The 21,192-nt window shown below is 29.8% G+C and overlaps 3 protein-coding genes across 6 annotated transcripts; 1 reads left to right on the top strand and 2 right to left on the bottom strand.

Moving 5' to 3' along the window:
• On the top strand, positions 1-2,581 carry LOC114939068 (juvenile hormone acid O-methyltransferase-like). 3 transcript variants are annotated; one of them, XM_029313301.2, is made up of 6 exons: positions 1-24; positions 759-973; positions 1,095-1,266; positions 1,440-1,572; positions 1,922-2,066; positions 2,205-2,581. In XM_029313301.2, exons 2-6 carry the CDS (start codon positions 787-789, stop codon positions 2,432-2,434), a joined length of 867 nt encoding a protein of 288 aa, XP_029169134.1. In that variant the 5' UTR covers positions 1-24; positions 759-786; the 3' UTR covers positions 2,435-2,581. The 3 variants fall into 3 exon arrangements, with proteins under 3 accessions (XP_029169134.1, XP_085336606.1, XP_085336604.1); XM_085480480.1 differs by lacking the exon at positions 1-24 and adding an exon at positions 358-478; XM_085480478.1 differs by lacking the exon at positions 1-24 and adding an exon at positions 358-487.
• A 4,873-nt stretch (positions 2,582-7,454) lies between these two features.
• LOC146724080 (juvenile hormone acid O-methyltransferase-like) lies at positions 7,455-9,498 on the bottom strand. The gene is made up of 5 exons (XM_085480477.1): positions 9,291-9,498; positions 8,988-9,159; positions 8,522-8,657; positions 7,949-8,093; positions 7,455-7,807 (listed from the first exon to the last, which is right to left on the bottom strand). The coding sequence occupies exons 1-5, from the start codon at positions 9,475-9,477 to the stop codon at positions 7,587-7,589; spliced, it is 861 nt and encodes a 286-aa protein (XP_085336603.1). The 5' UTR covers positions 9,478-9,498; the 3' UTR covers positions 7,455-7,586.
• A 2,306-nt stretch (positions 9,499-11,804) lies between these two features.
• On the bottom strand, positions 11,805-19,712 carry LOC114939028 (juvenile hormone acid O-methyltransferase-like). Of its 2 annotated transcripts, XM_085480475.1 has the most exons (8): positions 19,453-19,712; positions 14,347-19,160; positions 13,979-14,056; positions 13,465-13,679; positions 13,172-13,343; positions 12,859-12,991; positions 12,365-12,509; positions 11,805-12,225 (listed from the first exon to the last, which is right to left on the bottom strand). In XM_085480475.1, the coding sequence occupies exons 4-8, from the start codon at positions 13,649-13,651 to the stop codon at positions 11,996-11,998; spliced, it is 867 nt and encodes a 288-aa protein (XP_085336601.1). In that variant the 5' UTR covers positions 13,652-13,679; positions 13,979-14,056; positions 14,347-19,160; positions 19,453-19,712; the 3' UTR covers positions 11,805-11,995. The 2 variants fall into 2 exon arrangements, with proteins under 2 accessions (XP_085336601.1, XP_085336602.1); XM_085480476.1 differs by lacking the exons at positions 13,979-14,056; positions 14,347-19,160; positions 19,453-19,712 and having other exon boundaries at positions 13,465-13,968.
• Positions 19,713-21,192: the final 1,480 nt, after the last annotated feature.

The raw sequence follows: 21,192 nt of genomic DNA, 5'->3' as shown, positions 1-21,192 counted from the left end.
CATCTAACAATTCACATATTTCCGGTAATTTGGTTATTTTAAAACTGTGTGTAATTAATCACTCATCTTTATTTATTCAAAATATTTTCTTTCTTTTGTAGGCGTGCGATTATTTTTGAGAGTATGTATCACGCCATCATATTATTGTCGCCTTGTCGTCTCGTCCTCGTGTTCGATTATTTATTTATATTTATGTTGCCGTGTGCGAATAATAAGAGATTTGATCCGTGTAGAAAATAACAGATGCGACCGTTCGAAAACAAACCAGAGCACGGGTTAGTTGTCGCTTAGCGATTGGCTCAAGTACGATAGGAAGGGATTATTAGGGAAATTAGGAGCGATATAAGTATCAGCGATTTTTGGTAGACATACACAGAACGCTCTCTTTTTGGACACACTCTCTCTTACGATCGAGGACCGCCGAGGTCGGAGCGACGGCGAAGAGACAAGGGAACATTTAGCATTTGGACGACAAGAGGCACCTTGAGTTCGCAATAAATATATTATACTCTAATTTCAATTCCTTATTTGATCCGGATTCTTTCCTGACTAATTAATCCGGTCTCCTTATATATATATCTATTTTGTCCACAATCGTTTATCCGCCTATACTTTAAACCATCTCAGCTTATTCTATTGAGTGTTGTTTTGTCCATCATTCCGAATATTTTATTGTATTATATTATATGATAAGATGAAAAAAATAGTCCAAAAAAAGAACCAAAACCGTTCTGAGTTCAAGTTTTTATAAATTCTAGTTATATACTTGAACATTATCATAAAATCATGATGCAAGCAGCGCGATACGCTTTATTTACTAAAGCGAACAAAGAAAGTGTATCACTTATTGTTAACGAGTTTGCCAAAGAACTTAAATATATTACTGGAAAATGTATGGATGTTGGTTGTGGACCTGGAGATATAACGAAGGATATTCTTCTTACGGCTCTTAATCCAAAAGCAACAATGATCGGTAAGAAAAAATAATGAATCGTAAAAGATTTTGACAGCTCACGCACGCACAAAAACAACACATAATGTAAAGAAAATTAATATTAATTAATGTTAAAACTATATATGTATATTATATAAAGGCACAGATATTAATGCAAGTACGACCGAATACGCAAATAAAATGTACGGTGATAAGGAACGACTCAAGTTCGAAGTGTTGGATATTCAAACGAAAAATTTGCCGGAGAAATATATTTCTAAATTTGATCATATATTCTCATTTTACACTTTGCATTGGTGCCATGACTTGCGGTAAAAAAATTTATTTAATAATTTTAAATTACAATATTATTTTTGTAAGAAAGAATTTTTGTAATATACGACTTTACTAATATATACTTTTGCATAACTATGTGTTTCGAAAAATAATTCTAATAAATTTATATATTTTTAAAATTACAATCATTAACTTTGTTATTCAACAGCCAGACGTTTGAAAATATGTATTGCATGCTTCGACCTGGCAAAACTATGCTGATATTAAATATAGTTCGTCAAAACTTTTTTGAAGTTTTGAAAATTATGGCGCAAGATGAGCGATATGCATCGTATATGGAGGTGAATATTATTGCAAATTGAAATATAATATAAGATTATATTGTAGAATAATTTCTGTGTGATTGTGAAATTTTTATTTTAAAATCCTCCGAATGTATGCTTATATAGATGTGGCTTATATAAGATATGAGATTCAATTTTGTTTTATGTGTACTTGTATTATTCGACATTTCCATAAATAGATAAATTTGTCATTTTAATTTCAAATTACGTCAAGATAATTAATTTTGATGCCTGAGGTAATTTTGGATACACCTTTTTTGTATAACAAATATTTTATATGTATATATAATATATATTGCACATTTAATTTTTTAACTGTATATATTGTCAATTATCTTTTATATAGGACGAAGCAAAGTATGTTGGGTCACTTCATTATTCAACTCAACCTCGTGAAGAGATAATAGAAATGCTTGAAGATATTGGATTTCAAGTTAATCATTGCAGTCATCGGATATTGAACTACAAGGATAATGCAGAAACATTTCTATGTAAGTCTTTTCCTTGATATATATACAAGCAAAAATTAAATTCTAGGCTACGTGATTAATATAATGTTTTTATATTTTTTCTCATTTATTTGATTTACAATTCTAAATTAATCGTATATATTTTATTCAATTCGATAGCCATGGTTACTTCACAATATACTTTTAAATTTTTGGACGACATGCCGAATAATCTAAGAGATGAATTCAAGAATGAATTAGCACGTAAATTTGCGGAAATAAGAGCTAAAGAATACGCAGATATTATTCAAGATAATTTGAAGATACATAACGTAGAGAAGGAGAAAAATGGAGATGATATGTCTGTTAGATATACTGCACTGATAATTTATGCACAAAAAGTTTCATAATTGTATGAACGATCTTCATAATTAATACGACAAAAATGGGCAATTTTTTTTTTTTCACGTAGTCTCTCGTTATAAAACGCTTAAAAAATATTTACTTGTATTTCCTTTATGAATGGACTAATAAAAAAATTAATATTTGCAAATTTACATTACAAAGTATACAATTGCTATTTGAGATATAGCTACAATATAATATATGTCATATTATTTTATTTAATTATATTATATTACATTTTATATTTATAAAAAAAAATTATAATTAATGGATACTGCATTTTATGCACATATTCATTGAAAAATATTTAATTTTATCATATTTTTAAATGACAAGAAATTGCAGATTAATTATTCCTGCTCAATTTCTGCTGCCAATCTGCTATCAGATTGTGTTTGACAGACTAGGTTTCTACCGCCAATTTGCCATTAACTATATTGTTCAGATTTTCTTGGTTTTTGCCGCTAATCTGCTGTCAGATTTTACTTACTACTTATGCTAGCATAATGTCATCAATTGCGGACACAGCAATTAATCTTAGGAATATGCTGTAAAGTCATGATTATTGTGCTAACATTTTGCTATCTGAGATATTGACTACTCAGATAGTCATAGCAATTATTATAACATCATTTTGATGTCAAAATGCATCATTTGTCATCAAAATAATGTCATAATAATTACTGTGGCTATCTGGGTATATATTTTATATATTAATAATTTATGTAAAGTTATAGAACGTATAGGAAATTAAAAACAAACATTTTCTATAGATCGGTCGATTTTATAGCTAATATGTACTTTGTAATATACAGGGTTTGTCCGGAAAGTAATGCGTCGCATTTTTTTGTGACGCGACTATACATCGCAGAGCGATGGGACCGGTTGGGGAGGAAGGGGGGTACCCTTAGCTTTCCAACGGTAGGTCGCTCAATTGTTTCCATGCGCTTGGAGGGTTAGGACGGCTTATTCTGTGAACCTCTGCTTAGTGGTCGCGTCGAACTTGTGATGGAGAGAACGATAGAGCAACGCTATGCGATAAAGTTTTGCGTGAAGCTGGACAAGACGCCGCTGGAAACTTTTGAAATGCTCAAGAAAGTTTGGCCCCGGCGGACTTTTTTTTATTTCCTCGGCTGAAAAGGGAGCTCAAAGGACAACAGCTCGAGTCGGTTGACAACGTACAAGCTACTTCGACGGCCTCCCTGAACAGCATCCCAGTCAAGGAGTTCCAGAAATCTTATGACGCATGGAAATCGCGTTGGCAAAAATGTATTGACGCAGAAGGGTCATACTTCGAACAATTTTAAGTTGTTTTACCTATGCGATCAATAAATTCTTTTTTAAAAAAATGCGACGCATTACTTTCCGGACAAACCCTGTATAAATTTGTAAATAAAAAAATTAATTTGTACTCTCCACTGTGGTTACACAATTTTAAATAACATCACTTATTTTTATATTATTCAAGCAATGTATTTGTAAATTATTTCTTATCTTTTTAGATTTTAGATAATTATTAAACTTATAAATTGCAATTTCTTTATATAAAATTATGCACAATTAATATTGATTAAAAATTAAAGATGTCATAATTACGATTAATCAAATGAATATTTATGATTATTTTATAATAAATTTAAATGTTTTATTAAATTCTATTTGTTACTATATATTAGTCCTATTTAAATTCTATTAGAATTGCTATAATAATATACTATTTTGTAATTAAAAAAGAAGAAGAAATATAAGATTGCATATTAATAAGTTATGATAAATTTTGTCTTATCAAAAATATAATTGATAAACTACTGTATTTGCAAACATTAAAAGTTCCGATTAAAAAATTAATAATAAAATCTACATTATCATATTTTTCTATAAAAAAAACGTGATTTGTTATAAATGATTATCTAGTCGCGAATGTCTTAAATATTCGATTTGGAAATATGAAATTAATTGAAATTTAAAAACCAGCAAATGACTTGTAAGATTAGATAAAAATTATAAGCTACATGATAAAAAAAAAGAAATCTTCTTCATTACATGCTTAAACACAAAACATTGTTTCATAATTGTATCAGGTCATGATATATAAGAAATAAATGTCTTAAATATTCGATTTGGAAACATGAGATTAATTGAAATTTAAAAACTGATCCAGCAAGCGACTTGTAGGATTAGATAACAATTATAAGCTACATGATAAGAGGGAAATCTCTTTCATTACATGCTAAGACCCAAAAGATTGTTTCATAATTGTATCTTTGACTCCTTATTTCAATCAAAATTTCGAAACACTCGAAAGAGAAATGTTTATCTTTATTTATTATATAATCGACATAATGAAATAGTTTATACATTAATGTAATTGCATTTTCTAAATCTATTGTTTATACACATTAAAAACATTTAAAATACAGACTGAAATAAAAGTTTTAAAAATTAAATATAGAAAATGTACTCCAATTATCAGGCATCACAGTCTTTAATATGTGTACTTTAGTATGCGTACACACATCTTCGTTACATGTTCAGATAATAAAAAAAAAGATTTGAAACATAATTTGTGATACATACTCAAAGCAAACTTTTCTCTATCATTTCGTATATTTTAACATTTCTTGTTAAAGCTTATTTCTAATCTACAATCGAATCTCGTAATTGTTGCAATATGTAATACAACAAATATTATCTCCTGGATAAGTCACTTTATTACTAAAACCTTCTTTTACTGAATATTTACCATGATTTTCCACCAAATATTCGTCCTTAATATAATGTATTGTCGTGTTGTAAAACAATTAACTTACATCGGATAATAATCTTCTGTTCTAATATTTATATGAATATATGAGTCAATAAAAAAGGCAGTCAAATTATGTTGTATTCCTTTTTTTTATTACGTCCAATAACGGATTATAGGCACTATTTAACGATTTGTTTTCTTCTACTGAATTTAAACCGTTATGTTGTTGTTTAATAAAAATGGTTTCCGATATTAATCTTTTATGGAAATTTTTTTCCCGATCTAATATTTTAATATTATCCTAATCTATGTTGTATTGAAATTCAGTAATATGCCTAGAAACTACAGATTGTTTCGAGATTTGTAATTTCATATTCGCTAAATGTTTCCTGATTCTCGTATTTAACTACCTGTTCGTCTGACTCACGTATAATGCATCACAATTTTTACATGCTATGTTATATACTACGTTATTATTCGAAAGTGCTGGTGTGATAACTTTGTTTACTTTAATGATTTTAAGATCAATCAAAATTAATATTGAACGCTAGTGGTGAAAATAAACTTGGCAAACTTGATTTCGACGTAACGAGCAATTTTATTCAATACTTTCACAAGTGAAAGTATTGATTAAAATTGCTAGTTACGTCGAAATCAAGTTTGCCAAGTTTAATGATTTTATTTAACTTATTCATGCATCTGAATCCTGTGGCAATTTCCGTATCTCTAAATAAAATGCTAACTTGTTCCGAAATCTTTTTAATATACGGTATTGCTATGAATCTTTTATCTTTATCTTTATCTTTAAAAATATAAAATTCTTATTAATTTTTGCTTGATAAGAACCTATTATTTTACTTCAATTGTGTTACACATATAAGCTTATTCTTAATAATTAATGGAAAAGAGTTGTTACGAGATACCTCAGTAAATTTGCGGCAAAATTAAATATGGTGTTGTGTCTTCGTGAGACACGGAAGTTGTTACGGGATTGTTGCCCTTATAGAAATTTATCACTATAGTAACGCCAATTAATCACTTATTTCGAGTACTTAAAATACTGATATACAGTAATTTAAGTACCCGAAATAAGTGATAAATTAACGTTACTATATAGTGATAAATTTCTATAAGAGTGCCGAATAGAGACTGAGAAGTCCAGGATTCGTTCAAAAAATTAACACTCGTTTAGTTTGAGTAATGTATTTTATATAAAACTTCTCCTCAGAAAGAGTTTCTTACAAATGTCTTCGATGCTTCGCTGATGTACAATTGTAGCTACACTTGGCTTTTTCGAGATAAGTTACACTTATGACTATTACGTGGATACGATCACACGTTTGGTTACGTTTACTGTCGGTTTCTCAATTAAACCTCCGAGTGTTTCTGATGAGTCCTTTTTATATCACTTAATTAGGTTGCGAGGTCTATAGGTATAGGTCTATAGATCTATAGGTATAGGGATTAGTGCACGCGAAAGAGATTAACGAAACGTTCGCATGTATTTTTGGAAATTTCTTAATGCCTCGTTTTCGAATTTTGCAGTCGTTGCGAACAATGGCATTTTGTTCAAGTACAAGTATACGCCTTCCAATATTTAATATATGATTTTACATTAAGAATATTTCATTGAATATATAATAATTATATAGTTATAAAAGTTTCAGATAAAAGTGATTAGATTTTGAAGGAGACATCCGATGGTGACTCTGACCACCGATGGGTGCGTGCTGGGCGAGTGGGAGTGTAAAACTTGAAAAAAACCACCTAGTAGCCATCTCCAATAAATTTGCAAAATTTTGGTACATATTTCGTACAAATTGGTCAATAAATGTGTAAGTGCGTGGGTAGGTCGAAACTTTGAAAAAACCACATAGTTATTTATATTTATATTATTTGTATTTATATTATCATTGTGATTAAATTTTAGTATCACGCAGAAATAGTTTAAGTGACCATAACTTTAAGACTATTCATGATATGTTAAGACGAATAAAAAGTTGTAAAAATATGAATAAATACAAGATTTATTTAATATAATTTGTAATACATATTACCATTTATTATTATGATATAATATAATTTAAAAGTATTTTATATGTATCTTTGATATACTTTTAAAGTATTTGAATGTCTGTGCCTATACCGAAATACATTTTAAGTGTATCTTATATCTATCACTATTTATATATATTTTGTATCATATATATATATATATATATATATATATATATGTGTGTATAAAAATACAAAATATATGTAGTTAATGTACTTTGCAATTTTGTGTTAATATTAATTTTAATATTACTTTTTTAACATTATTCAATCGTTTAATAAGAATTAAAGGAGTAAAAGGAGAAAAAAATAGAAAAGAGTTATATATACAACTATGAAACATTACATCTATACAACTATGAAACATTCTTTCGTGCATAAACTATCAGTACAGAATATAGAGCAGGAATATCCGCCTCTTCCTTTTCATTATATAACTTAAAATTACCTTGACTTTTTTTATAGTCTTTGATTTTTCTTTCCGTAAATCTATGTCTTAACTCATTCTTAAATTCCTCTCTTATATTATGCGGCATTTTGTTCAAAAATTCATAAGTATGCTGTGAAGTAACCATGGCTATCGAAATAAAAAATATAATTAACTTAAAATTATAATTCAAGTAAATGAGAAAAAATAATAATATTTAAAAATATGCTAATTAATCAATTAGTCTAGAATTTAATTTTTGCATGCACATATTAAAGAAAATATACTTACATAGAAACTTTTCTGTATTCCTACAGTTGTCCATCTCTTGATGACTGCTATAGAGAACTTGAAATCCGATATCTTCAAGTATTTCCTTTAACTCTTCGTGAGGTCGGATCGAATAATGAAGTGACCCAACATACTTCTGTTTATCCTGTATAAAGATAATTGATAATAATTTATAGTAAAAAATGCAATATGCAATGTGTATACACATATAATATTTTATTTTTATATAAAGATTTATTTATATTTATATAATAAAGAAAATTTCATAAATACTGCAGTCTGTTATATTTGATATTGATATATAGTCTCGCAAATAAAACAGAAAGTTGCATTCAAAATTAAATGTTGAATAATATATGTAAGTATGTAAAACAAGTATGTAAGTATGTAAAATAACTAAATTTTATATATGTTAATCATTATCATGTTAATCGTTATTATATTAATCATAATCATATATTAATTAATTTATGAGTGTGCACTCAGTGGATTTTAACTATGATAAAAATTAAAATTTCATAATCATGCGGAAATTATTCTGCAATCTAATCTTATATTATATTTTGTACTTACCTCCATATACGGTGAAAATCGCGCATCTTGTGCCATAATCTCCACAGCTTCAAACAAGCCTGGGCAATGCGTTACGGTTGATATAAGCATAGATTTACCAGGTTGAAGCATACGATAAATATTCTCACATGCTTGGCTGTTAAACAACAAGATGTTAATTATAATTTAAAACATATTAAAACAACACAAACGCTCGCACATAACGCGCGTCATTTCTCGATTTTATATTAAAAAGATTGATATTTTAAACCCTTGTAGAAATTTATCACTAGTAACGCCAATTAATCATTTATTTCGAGTACTTGAAATACTGATATACAGTAATTTAAGTACTCGAAATAAGTGATTAAGTACTCGAAATAACTGATAAATTGGCGTTACTAGTGATAAATTTTTATAAAAGTTTTTTTCCTATACAATACGAAAAGTATTAATATTATGTTTATTTAATAATTGTTTTTCTTACCGAATGTCATGGCACCAATGCAAAGTGTGAAATGAGAATATGTGATCAAATTTTGAAATATATTTTTCGGGCAAGTTTTTCGTTTGAATATCCAACACTTCGAATTTGAGTCGTTCCTCGTCACTGTACATTTTATTTGCATATCCGATCGTACTTGTCATAATATCTGTGCCTTTATAATATATAGTTGTTATATTAACTATTATTAATTATCTAATTAGATATTTAGTTATTTATCTAGTTATTATATATTAATTATATATCTAATTAATTATATTAACTAATATTCTATTATTTTCTTACCAATCATTGTTGCTTTTGGATTAAGAGCCGCAAGAAGAATATTTTTCGTTATATCTCCAGGTCCACAACCAACATCCATACATTTTCCAGATATATTTTGTAGCTCTTTGTCAAATTTGTCGATTATAAGTGATACATTGTTTTTGACAATATTATTACATGAAGCGTACTGCGCAGCTACTGCCATTTTATAATAATGTTTAGGTACCTATAGAATATATAAAAGATTGAAGAAAGTGGGCTGTAATAAGAATTGATGCGTCGGAATTTTAATGCACTTTGTTATAAAATCCCCCTTATTTTTGTGCACAGAGTACAAGCAAGCAGCGCCGAAATTTGGAAATAGGTTCCGACAGACCCAGCGGTAGGTGAATGTTAAAAACGCGACTTAGGAAAAAATTAAATTTTAATAAATATTGTGAAATTCATCATTAATTCATTTATTATATATATATATTATGAAAGAAAAATTCGAAAAAATCCGTCCAACATTTTTATTTGATCTAACATTCAACTTAATCAAGTCTTTATTACGAAAGCGTTTATAACAAAAGTGTGCACAATATAATTGTGTAATTAACTATAAGAATTTTGCGTAATTAATTTAAATTAATAAATTCGCGTTTTAATTCCGACGTACAGGCTCTTTAATCAGTTTTTTTATTTAATTTTTTACTATTAGTGTATTAGAACTATTTTTCTTTATCACAATTAAAATATATAATTATAATAGAATTTTACTATTACATTGTAGCTTATTTTATCCATAAAATTATATTAGAAAAGATATTATCTTATATAAATATTAAGATATATTTATATTATCTTAATATTAAGATATTTATATAAAATAATATAAATAGTAAGATATTATATAAATAGTCTATCTCTTATTTAAAAAATTTATAGTAAAGAATTGTTACCAGTAAACTTACCTCTGTCGCGATTAGAATGAAAATACTAAGAAAACTTGTGAGAACGTGAGACTGCGTAAAGAGTGACGCCAAAAACAGGCCAAACTTCGTCTGTTTCGTCGTTTAAGTCTGACTTGAAGTTGGTGCTCCGATATTTATATATATAAGTTTAAACGATATTTATATATAAGTCATTAATCCTCGAAAGTCAGATTGAACTCGCTCTTTATCTTCAAGATATGATAGGTCAAAGTTTGAATTATGCAGTTAATTGCTTTATCCACTGCTTTAGTAAGATAACTATTGAATTGTTATCAATGCTTTAATAACACAACGAGAAATGATTAGTCGAATCGTTATCAATTTGACATTGATTCGACAAATTTGACATCGATTCGACAACAAATCGACGTCGATTAGACTATCATTTCTCACTGGGAAGATAACTTTATATTGTTACTATACCATATATCGAAATATAATAGATAATATAATATATACGGTACAAGTAACGTAAATGTAAATTGTAATTTCCTACGCATGGATTTTTACAGTTTTATAATGTAAATATAAGATAACTTAAATGTTATATAAAAGCTATAGCAGCAATATAACTTGTTGCACTATTGTAATATAACTATAATGTGACTGTTATTGTACATGTTATTGTATATTAACTTTTAATTTATCTTAATATATATATATATATATATATAATATATAAATTAGTCATTATAGTCATTATAGAAAATATTAGTCATTATAGAAAAATTAGTCATTATAGTCACTCCTTTAATATATATATATATATATATATATATATATATATATATATTAAAGGAGTGACTATAATGACTAATTTTTCTCTCGTTTTATCCCACGATATATTTAAAAACTGTTCAATCATGATTTAATGAAATAATGCTCAATAATCGATTCTGTCTCTTCTTTTACAGGTGATAATTTCAGTTTCCCAAATGTTGGGAAACGTAATTGGTTTGAACAACTCGCGATTTCAAAAATCGTTATCGTTAATCAACAGTTACGCTTCCTCCGATAAAGTTATGAAAGGCACGGGTTTTCCAGTTGAAGTGAAGGATCTCAATAAAAGAATACGAACGGTTTTAATGGCGACCGCGCAAATGCGAGAACATAAAATATTAGAACTTTACATAAATTATTAGAGTATAAAATATATAGTCAATATCCTAGATAGCAAAATGTTAGCCAATAATCATGATTTTACAGCAGATTCCTATTCTAAAATTAATTGTTGTATTTGCAATTGATGACATTATGCTACCATAAGTAGTAAGTAAAATCTGACAGCAGATTAGCGGCAAAAACCAAAAAAATCTGTATAATATAGTTAATAGCAAATTGGCGGTAGAAACCTAGTCTCAAACACAATCTGATAGCAGATTGGCGGCAGAAATTGAGCAGGAATAATTAATCTACAATTTCTTGTCATTTAAAAATATGATAAAATTAAATATTTTTCAATGAATATGTGCATAAAATGCAGTATCCGTTAATTATAATTTTTTTTATAAATATGAAACTAAATATAATATAATTAAATAAAATAATATGACATATATTATATTGTAGCTATATCTCAAATAGCAATTGTATACTTTGTAATGTAAATTTGCAAATATTAATTTTTTTATTAGTTCATAAAATAAATACAAGTAAATATTTGTCAAGTGATTTATAACGAAAGACTACGTGAAAAAGAAAAAGAATTGCTCATTTTTGTCGTATTAATCATGAAGATTATTTATACAATTATGAAACTTTTTGTGCATAAATTATCAATGCAGTATATCCAACAGACATATCATCTCTATTTTTTTTCTTCTCTACATTATATATCTTCAAATTATCTTGAATAATATCTACGTATTCTTTAGCTCTTATTTCCGCAAATTTACGTGCTAATTCATTCTTGAATTCATCTCTTAGATTATTCGGCATGTCGTCCAAAAATTTAAAAGTATATTGTGAAGTGACCATGGCTATCGAATTGAATAAAATATATACGATTAATTTAGAATTTGTAAATCAAATAAATGAGAAAAAATATAAAAACATTATGTTAATCACGTAGTCTAGAATTTAATTTCTGCTTGTATATATATCAAGAAAAAGACTTACATAGAAACTTTTCTGCATTATCCTTGTAGGTCATAATCCAATGACTGCAATGATTAACTTGAAATCCAATATCTTCAAGCATTTCTTTTATCTGTTGACGAGGTTGGAGTGAATAATGAAGTGACCCAACATACTTTGCTTTGTCCTATATAAAAGATAATTGACAATATATACAGTTAAAAAATTAAATGTGCAATATATATTATATATACATATAAAATATTTGTTATACAAAAAAGATGTATCCAAAATTAACCCAGGCATCAAAATTAATCATCTTGACGTAATTTGAGATTAAAATGACAAATTTTGCTATCTATAGAAATGTCGAATAATACAAGTACACATAAAACAAAATTGAATCTCATATCTTATGTTAGCCAAATCTATATAAGCATACATTCGGAGGATTTTAAAATAAAAATTTCACAATCACACAGAAATTATTCTACAATATAATCTTATATTATATTTCAATTGGCAATAATATTCACCCCCATATACGATGCATATCGCTCATCTTGCGCCATAATATTTATAACTTCAAAAAAGTTTTGACGAACTATATATAATATCAGCATAGTTTTGCCAGGTCGAAGAATGCAATACATATTTTCAAACGTTTGGCTGTTGAATAACGAAGATAAATGTTAATGATTGTATTTTTAAAAATATATAAATTTATTAGAATTATTTTTCGAAACACATAATGATGCAAAAGTATATATTAGTAAAATCGTGTATTACAAAAATTCTTTCTTACAAAAATAATATTGTAATTTACCATTATTAAATAAATTTTCTTACCGAATGTCATGGCACCAATGCAAAGTGTGAAATGAGAATATGTGATCAAATTTCGAAATATATTTCTCCGGCAAATTTTTTGTTTGAATATCCAACACTTCGAATTTGAGTCGTTCCTTGTCACCGTACATTTTATTTGCGTATTCGGTCGTACTTGCATTAATATCTGTGCCTTTATATAATATACATATATAGTTTTAACATTAATTAATATTAATTTTCTTTACATTATGTGTTGTTTTTGTGCGTGCGTGAGCTGTCAAAATCTTTTACGATTCATTATTTTTTCTTACCGATCATTGTTGCTTTTGGATTAAGAGCCGTAAGAAGAATATCCTTCGTTATATCTCCAGGTCCACAACCAACATCCATACATTTTCCAGTAATATATTTAAGTTCTTTGGCAAACTCGTTGACAATAAGTGATACACTTTCTTTGTTCGCTTTAGTAAATAAAGCGTATCGCGCTGCTTGCATCATGATTTTATGATAATGTTCAAGTATACAACTAGAATTTATAAAAACTTGAAGAAAATGAGCTATAATAAGAGTCGGTGTGTCGAAATTTCAATATATGCAAATATACTCTGCGTGTTATTATTCTTTATTTATTTAGAACGGTTTTGATTCTTTTTTTGGACTATTTTTTTCAGCTTATCATATAATATAATACAATAAAATATTCGGAATGATAGACAAAACAACACTCAATACAATAAGCTGAGATGGTTTAAAAAAAGGAATAAACATTTTGAATAAATAAAAATGAGCAATTAATTACACACAGTTTTAAAATAACTAAATTACCGGAAATATGTGAATTGTTAGATGTTGCTGGTGAAATTGTCGATGAAATCTAAGAATTTATCGAACTATTTATGGTTCCTGCGAAAAATTACATAGAGAGCAGATATATAGGTATTGTGTAAAATCATTGTTTTCGAAAAAGAAAGCATTTTTATACAAGTGTACTGAAGTGTGTGTGTGTGTGTGTGTTTGTGTAAAATATATATATACAGAATAAGAAATAATACAAGATATTAGCATTAAAAAAATGGTTGCGTTAATAGAACAGTGTCGCGAACTTTTTAAAGAGACATTTCTTAAATGAAAAATTTAAAAAGAAAATTATATTATAAAAAGATGGATAATGTGTAATTTGAGGTGTTGGGTACCTTGGGTCGGGCATAAGGGGTTGCGCCAAATTAGGATATAAATCCGGAACGTCAGGGCTTGGATCGGGGTTATTGTATTAATTCACTTTACATTTTCATTATTAAAGAGCTTTTTTTTTTTAAGTAAACACTTGACTTTATCTTTATTTTCACAATATTACACCTGTATGTTACGTAAACTAGTGTAGCGGTAGCATAGACATTGACATATTCCTATGTCTATGAGCGGTAGCAATTATGTATGACTTTGCGAAGTGCGCGCGCGAACGTGATTACCTTTATATTGACGACTGTATTGCGACTGCCGGGCGCGTATCCTGCTCGGTTTTTATAGTTCTAGCAACACAAGCGCGCGCGAAGCGTGTCATGACTTTGTTTTGGAAGGTGAAGAAACAAAATTTTTTGTTGGACAAATGTGGACAAATTGTAGACAATCGTTTGGTGCTTTAAAATTAAAGAAATCTTTCATGAGGATGCTAGTAATGAATTTTTTTCCATAACTTTGTTTTGGAAGGTAAACAAACAAAATTTGTTGTTGAACAAATGTGGACAAATCGTGGACAAACGAATGTTATCAGAATTTTTTAAAAAATCGCATTTGGGGGTGCTAATTTCACGGAGCTCAACGGGCCCTTTTGGTTAAGAACCTAGGTGCAAGCGAGGTAAATTCAAAGTTCTGCTTTGCTTGCACTTTAAGCAATTTCGGTTTCGTGCGTGTCTCGCAGTGTTTGCGTTTTTGGCGCAATCGGCATCCGTCGTCAAACAAATGTAACCTAAGTGGTTATATCATTTAGGGATATAACAGTATTATTGAAACATATTTTTTATGTGTCTTATTGAATTTCTTTGTTACATATTTTTATTGTGTGTCGGAATTACATCGCAAATTTTTAATTTAATTTATTTTAGTTTCGGAACACATAGTAAAAGAACACCATAATATTGATTGGAATAATGTAAAGATTTTAGACAGGGAAGGTAATTATTATAAGAGACTTGTCTCTGAGATGTTACATATCAAAGAGCAAAAAAAATGGCCTTAATTCCAACAAGGATACCGAGCTGCTCAGTGAGGCTTATTTTGATGTTTTAAACATGTTAACAAACAGACGATAGATTACTAAAAAGACAAACAAGACATCAACATTTTTTACATAATAACTTAATATATATAAACACTTTTAGCTTGTTGACTTGATACAGTGAGATATCTTAACGAACTAACAGTTATAAAGTTTTTTAAAAAATAATGTGAAATCAGCATAAAGAAATTTAAAAGTAAGCCGAACAATTACGTAAGATTTTATAAATTGTGACTGATTATTAATTGACTTGATTGTACGCAGTGCATACCGTTATTAACCATTCTCGCAAAGAAACGAAGAAATTTCACGGGAAGCATTTTATAGCTTAAGAGGGATCTCTACACAAAAGGATTCATGGACGAAACATCAGATATGACACATTTCGAAACGTAACACATTTCTAACATTATTAATTCGATAGGATATTAATGTAATATAATAGCAGTTAAGATATGACTCGATAATTTATGTAACACTGAAGAAGACTGCGTGCAGTCAAAACGTCTAATTCTTTTATGTAAGATTTTGTAAATTTACGGTTTGTCCGATTTGATTGATATTTTTTCGGTTTAACAATGCTTGCAGAATATATTAAATAAATTTCTGATTCTAACATTCTATTTAATAAAAAAGTGATCCGATTGCCAGTTGAAATATTGAAATAATCTGCTTCATAGCTGATGAGTCGAGCGTGAATTATAGATAAACGTGCATTAAAATTATAAAATGCCGCATTAACAGATTTCAATAGTCCATTATCTAGTCAACACATTGAGAAATATGACGATTGATCATTGCTCTCTCGAGTTCGTTATCAAAGTTCATGCTTTTTCTTCGTTTTACCGTATCGAGGAACTCGCGCTACAACATCGACCGCACTCACTTTATTGCACGACCTCGTATACATATAGGTACATCGTGTTTTCTGCGTTAAATTTTCTCCGCGTTATTGTCGTCAAGGTTTTAACGCGCGATGTCTGGAAACCCGCAAGGCCGCGCTTATTTTTCGGAATAGATTATTATAATTCTAGGTTGCGCACATATGTATATCAGAAAAGAGAAGAAAGAGAAAATTGATCTTCGATCGGTTGATCCTCGATCGGCGACTACATACGTGAAACAACGTCGCCGTGTAATTGAGAGACATTCAGAGTGCATTAGCATTGCCGGGCAAGGGACAGGCAGGCATATTAATTGCTCATCACCGATAATGAAGATGATTTGTAAGTCGATATTAGCATAACTAACAGGTTTCCCGGTAATAAAGCCACGGTCTTTATGTCCCCCAGGGATCGTCTCTCCTCCCGATTTCACCCGCGAATCCCACGGAACGAGCGAGTTGGAACGAACTGGAACAGAAAACGACCTGGAGCCAGCTCGTCCCGATACGAGCGTCGATGTTTCCGCGATGAAAATCGAAGAGGGAGAGATAACGAAGACGATGCGGAGCGCCATCTTACTTGGCGTGCGGAAAAGGCGATTAAGGAAAGTCGATGCGAGCATAAGCAATGCGCTCTTGGCACTGCCCTTGGAACGCGACGTTGTCCAGGGCATTATGATAATGGTAGGATGATAAGTACATGCCACCCGTTCGCAGAATCTCTTAATTTCGCATACGTATTTTTCACACGCAGAGAATGGGACAAAAACTCAGATTTATGCGATAGATAAATGAACGTCCTGATATCTTATTTACGTATTCCGCATCTCGCATCTGCTAGCCATTTCTCTCTTCTTGACAGATTTGCTTTGTATTTTTGCTTTTATCAGAAATTGGTATTTTAATTTCAAGAAAAACACGGTCTCCAGAATTATGAGTGATAATTCGGACATATCGCACCGTTAAAATGGTATAATTGATTAATCATATTTATCTGACTCGTCTTTGTTATATATTTATGTCATAAAGCTAGTTAGTGTTCAAGACATCAGCTGTTTAGATGAAGACTGTTACGTAAATAATAAAAGTTTTGTACCGCCTGCTAGTTTCGCAAAAAGTTCATTTGTCGTAGGAAGCGGATGCTCATCGATTATTAATTTGGGATTAATTGTTGATTTGTAATCACCGCATACCCTAATAGTACTGTTCGCTTTCAAAACCGGGATAATGGGAGTAGCCCATTCCGAATTCTCTAATTTCGCGGGTAAGTATTCCCGCTTGCTCTAGCTCATTTAATTCTTTTTCTATTAATGGAATTAATTTGAAAGGGACAGCTCGCGCTTTTAAAAATACTGGTGTTGCATTTGTAAGTCCTTATTGTAAGTCTCGCCTGTATTCCTGTAATTTTTGCTAAAGTAGGCGCACCCAAATTTTTATATTCCCGCAATAATAATTGCAGCTGACTAGTAGCTTCTTGTGCATTGATATTAGAACTTTCTAATAAATTACACCTGACCCTTCAATTGTCTAATCCACTTTCTTCCTAATAAGGGCTGTTTTTCCAATTCCGTATAATGTAAATATTTAACTTTTTCCGTGTTTTATTACATTAAACGTAAACCACAATATACCCTAATATTTTAACTATCGTTTTACAATAAGCAACTAAGTTGAGATCTATTTTAAGGACGGACGAATCTGGAAATAGCGCACGAACCTGTTCACGATTCATGATAGTTACCGCGGAACCACTATCAATCTCGAAACGAATATTTTTATTATTCACGGAAAGTGTGCAAAAAAACTTATCTCTGTGCTCCAAATGCTCCAATTGCAAGACCTCGTCCAATTGATTGGCCGATTCCTTCTTTTTAAAACAAACTTTGACTAGGTGCTCAGATCCTCCACAGCCAGAGCAACGTATGTCTCTACTTAAAGTACATTGCGACGCAAAAAGTCCTTTACCGTATCTGAAACACTAAACAGTCTTAGTATTGTTCTTATTTGCCTGCTTTGAATTTACATTATTTTTATATCACAAATTTGTAATTGCTAATCTCTTTTTAACAAAATTATTATTCTTATCCGTTGATTTCTTCGATGACTTCTTGCCCGCTTGCAAGTATTCCACCGCTGCTGCTGCTAGACCCACTGTACCGCCATTTTGTAGTGACGTGGCACCTTGCTCCGATAACTCCATTGTAGTGGCTATTTGCAAGGCTTCTTCGTATGTTAGCTCTCTCTCTTCTCCAACAATCTCGTCTGGATTTTCTTGCTTGAGAGTCCAAAAACTAGTTGATTCCGCAACGCCGTCTTCTGATAATTTCCAAATTTGCAATGAAGACTTAGCTTATGCGAGGCCGCCGCAAATTGATGTACTAATTCTCCTTCTGCCTGTCGCCGTTGATGAAATTTAAAATTTTCGGCAATCTCCAACGGTACAGGATCGTAGATTTCCTGCAGTTTGACCGTCAAGATTTCATATGGTTGTATGAACGGATCCTCCGGATCCAATCGATCACATAATACATCGAACGCACTCGGTCCCACGTAATGTAACAAGTAGGGTACTCGAGCGTTACTTTTAATTAAAACGTCGTTTATCTTCATTCTGATTAATGCAAATGCATTTCATGTTTTGATTTTATACACTTTATTATAACAGATTTATGATTTTCCTTATAAAGAAAAGCTATTTGCAGCTATCTGCTTTAACGAATTATTATACAATCTTATAATCTGTTTCTTTCATCGGAGCATTTTTTCTGATAACACTTATCTTTCGAAAACAAATGTTTTCCAATTAAAAATCGATATTCTTAATGGCAAACAGGAAACAACACTTATACCTGAAACGGAGGAAAAACACATTCATTAGATTAAATAACATTAAATTGACATAATATCTTTATACGTCAATTATAATGGCACTTCTTTATATTATATTCTACAAGAAATTAGTTCGGAATAAAGTAGAATTGTTTTTATATCGATCATTAAGAACAGAGTTAAATAATTTCGATTGATATCTCTATAATTCTAAACAACATATTATATCAAAATGCAGGAGAAACAAATCAATTGTAAATTATAAGACAAATATTTTTTTACATAATTAAAGAAAAGATTAAACTCTCGAACCGTGTAATGCGTTGCAGTCAGGATAAGAATGTTCCGACATCCTCGATCATGTAACAATTCGAATCGAAATATTGCACTGAAAGTAAAGAATTTCAATGAAAGAATGTTTCTCTCGTTGAAACGCGATGCGATTCCGCAATGCATCATTCGCGCTATTGGATTAAAGAATGTAGTGTCTCTCCATGCATTCCTTTTATTATTCAATAATGTTATGTAAAGAATGTTTAAGAAAAATGCTTTCGTCAATGTCAAAGCATGTCGACATCAATACTGCAATAAACATGTTTCTGACATTTAAGAGAGGCGTAACGTTTATCTAATTTGCGATATAGTCATCCGCTAAAATCATGTTTATCGATTCATCAAAGACAATAATGACTCCATTAAAGCAGGAATTAACCCGACCGTTGTGTATAAGTGAAATCAGTCTAGTTCCTTCTAAACCTTTTCGTCGATCCGAATTTATCAGTCAGTTTTACGAGTCGTGATTGTAAACTTTAGTTTTAAGCAAAAAACTTACGTACTTTCGTTTTTCTTCTTTAATGGAGGAGGGATGTTATATCCCTAAAAAATATAACTATTATAGGGTTGCCATATTTTGCCGTGAGGCGACCAGGACAAAAATGATGATCAAGGGAAAAAAGAGGGGGAGGAGGATAAATTGATTGTAATAATAAATTAGTAAAAATTATAACGCTCTTATATATTGAAATAAAATTGTAAAATTAATGTAAGTACAGGCCAACTCAAGAGCATAAATTATTAGGATATGTTAATGAATATTATAAATTTTTATTGCTTCCCAATTATACCATATAAAAACAATTAAAACATAATAATACAATTAAATCACAAACGTTTCGACTGTACGCAGTCTTCATTAGTGGAGTCATATAATATTAGTCAATTATAAAATTAAAAAAAAAAAACATTTCGACGATGCTAACGATTGCAATTCCTACTATTAATTATACTCATATTGAAAATAACTTGGGTGATGCGAATGATTACAACTTGTGATGATGTGTAGCATGTATGATTTTGAGGCTGAATACATCACTATATTGTTCTTAGATCATTTCAAGATGTTCATGCGGATTATTTTCAATGATGATTTTAAAGGTGGAAAAACTCTTGGCATTCCATCGTTTGAAAGCGTGGAATTGTCTTAGTTTCCCTTAATTATAATACGTTTTATTAAATCTGCTAAATCGATGACTTTATAAATATTCACGCCACAGCTCAGTTACATATCACTTTACACGCCATTATAAAGAACGGTTAAACCATTCATCAACAATATTATAAAAATAAAGTATGCGTTAAATCAAATTATTATATATAAAGTATACCTATCTACAAGTTCAATTATGGATTGAAAATTATTTATCGCCAATGGACTGGGGATGGAAATCCGGTGAATGTTTAATGCCAAATGTGTCAACAACCTGCTCCTGAAAATTTATTAAAAATCATTTTTTGCAAATGCAAATCAAGATGCGGCGGAAATTGTGGCTGCAGAAAAACCAGATTATTTTGTACCGAAGCATGTTTTCATTGTAATGGACAAACCTGCACATATTTATTAATAAATATTTATGATTATTTTATAATAAATTTAAATGTTTTATTAAATTCTATTCGTTTCTATTGTAGCGATAAATGCCACAAGCATATAAAATATATACGAAATAAAAATTAAAATTACAAGCGACGTGTGTTCAGGATATCGCGACCGGT

The sequence above is a fragment of the Nylanderia fulva genome, unplaced genomic scaffold (assembly GCF_048542155.1).
Source record: "Nylanderia fulva isolate GAGA-0341 unplaced genomic scaffold, ASM4854215v1 Scaffold15, whole genome shotgun sequence".
Classification (NCBI taxonomy): domain Eukaryota; kingdom Metazoa; phylum Arthropoda; class Insecta; order Hymenoptera; family Formicidae; genus Nylanderia; species Nylanderia fulva.
This window is presented reverse-complemented; position numbering and strand designations above follow the sequence as displayed.

Bases quoted from the DNA above. Each gene is read 5' to 3' on its own strand.
- LOC114939068 (XM_029313301.2), top strand. From the start codon at position 787: ATGATGCAAGCAGCGCGATACGCTTTATTTACTAAAGCGAACAAAGAA. The intron at 1,573-1,921 runs GTGAATATTATT...TCTTTTATATAG, and splicing joins GATATGCATCGTATATGGAG to GACGAAGCAAAGTATGTTGG. The intron at 2,067-2,204 runs GTAAGTCTTTTC...TCAATTCGATAG, and splicing joins TAATGCAGAAACATTTCTAT to CCATGGTTACTTCACAATAT.
- LOC146724080 (XM_085480477.1), bottom strand. From the start codon at position 9,477: ATGGCAGTAGCTGCGCAGTACGCTTCATGTAATAATATTGTCAAAAAC. The intron at 8,094-8,521 runs GTAAGTACAAAA...ATCTTTATACAG, and splicing joins GATTTTCACCGTATATGGAG to GATAAACAGAAGTATGTTGG. The intron at 7,808-7,948 runs GTAAGTATATTT...TTATTTCGATAG, and splicing joins GAATACAGAAAAGTTTCTAT to CCATGGTTACTTCACAGCAT.
- LOC114939028 (XM_085480475.1), bottom strand. From the start codon at position 13,651: ATGATGCAAGCAGCGCGATACGCTTTATTTACTAAAGCGAACAAAGAA. The intron at 12,510-12,858 runs GTGAATATTATT...TCTTTTATATAG, and splicing joins GATATGCATCGTATATGGGG to GACAAAGCAAAGTATGTTGG. The intron at 12,226-12,364 runs GTAAGTCTTTTT...TCAATTCGATAG, and splicing joins TAATGCAGAAAAGTTTCTAT to CCATGGTCACTTCACAATAT.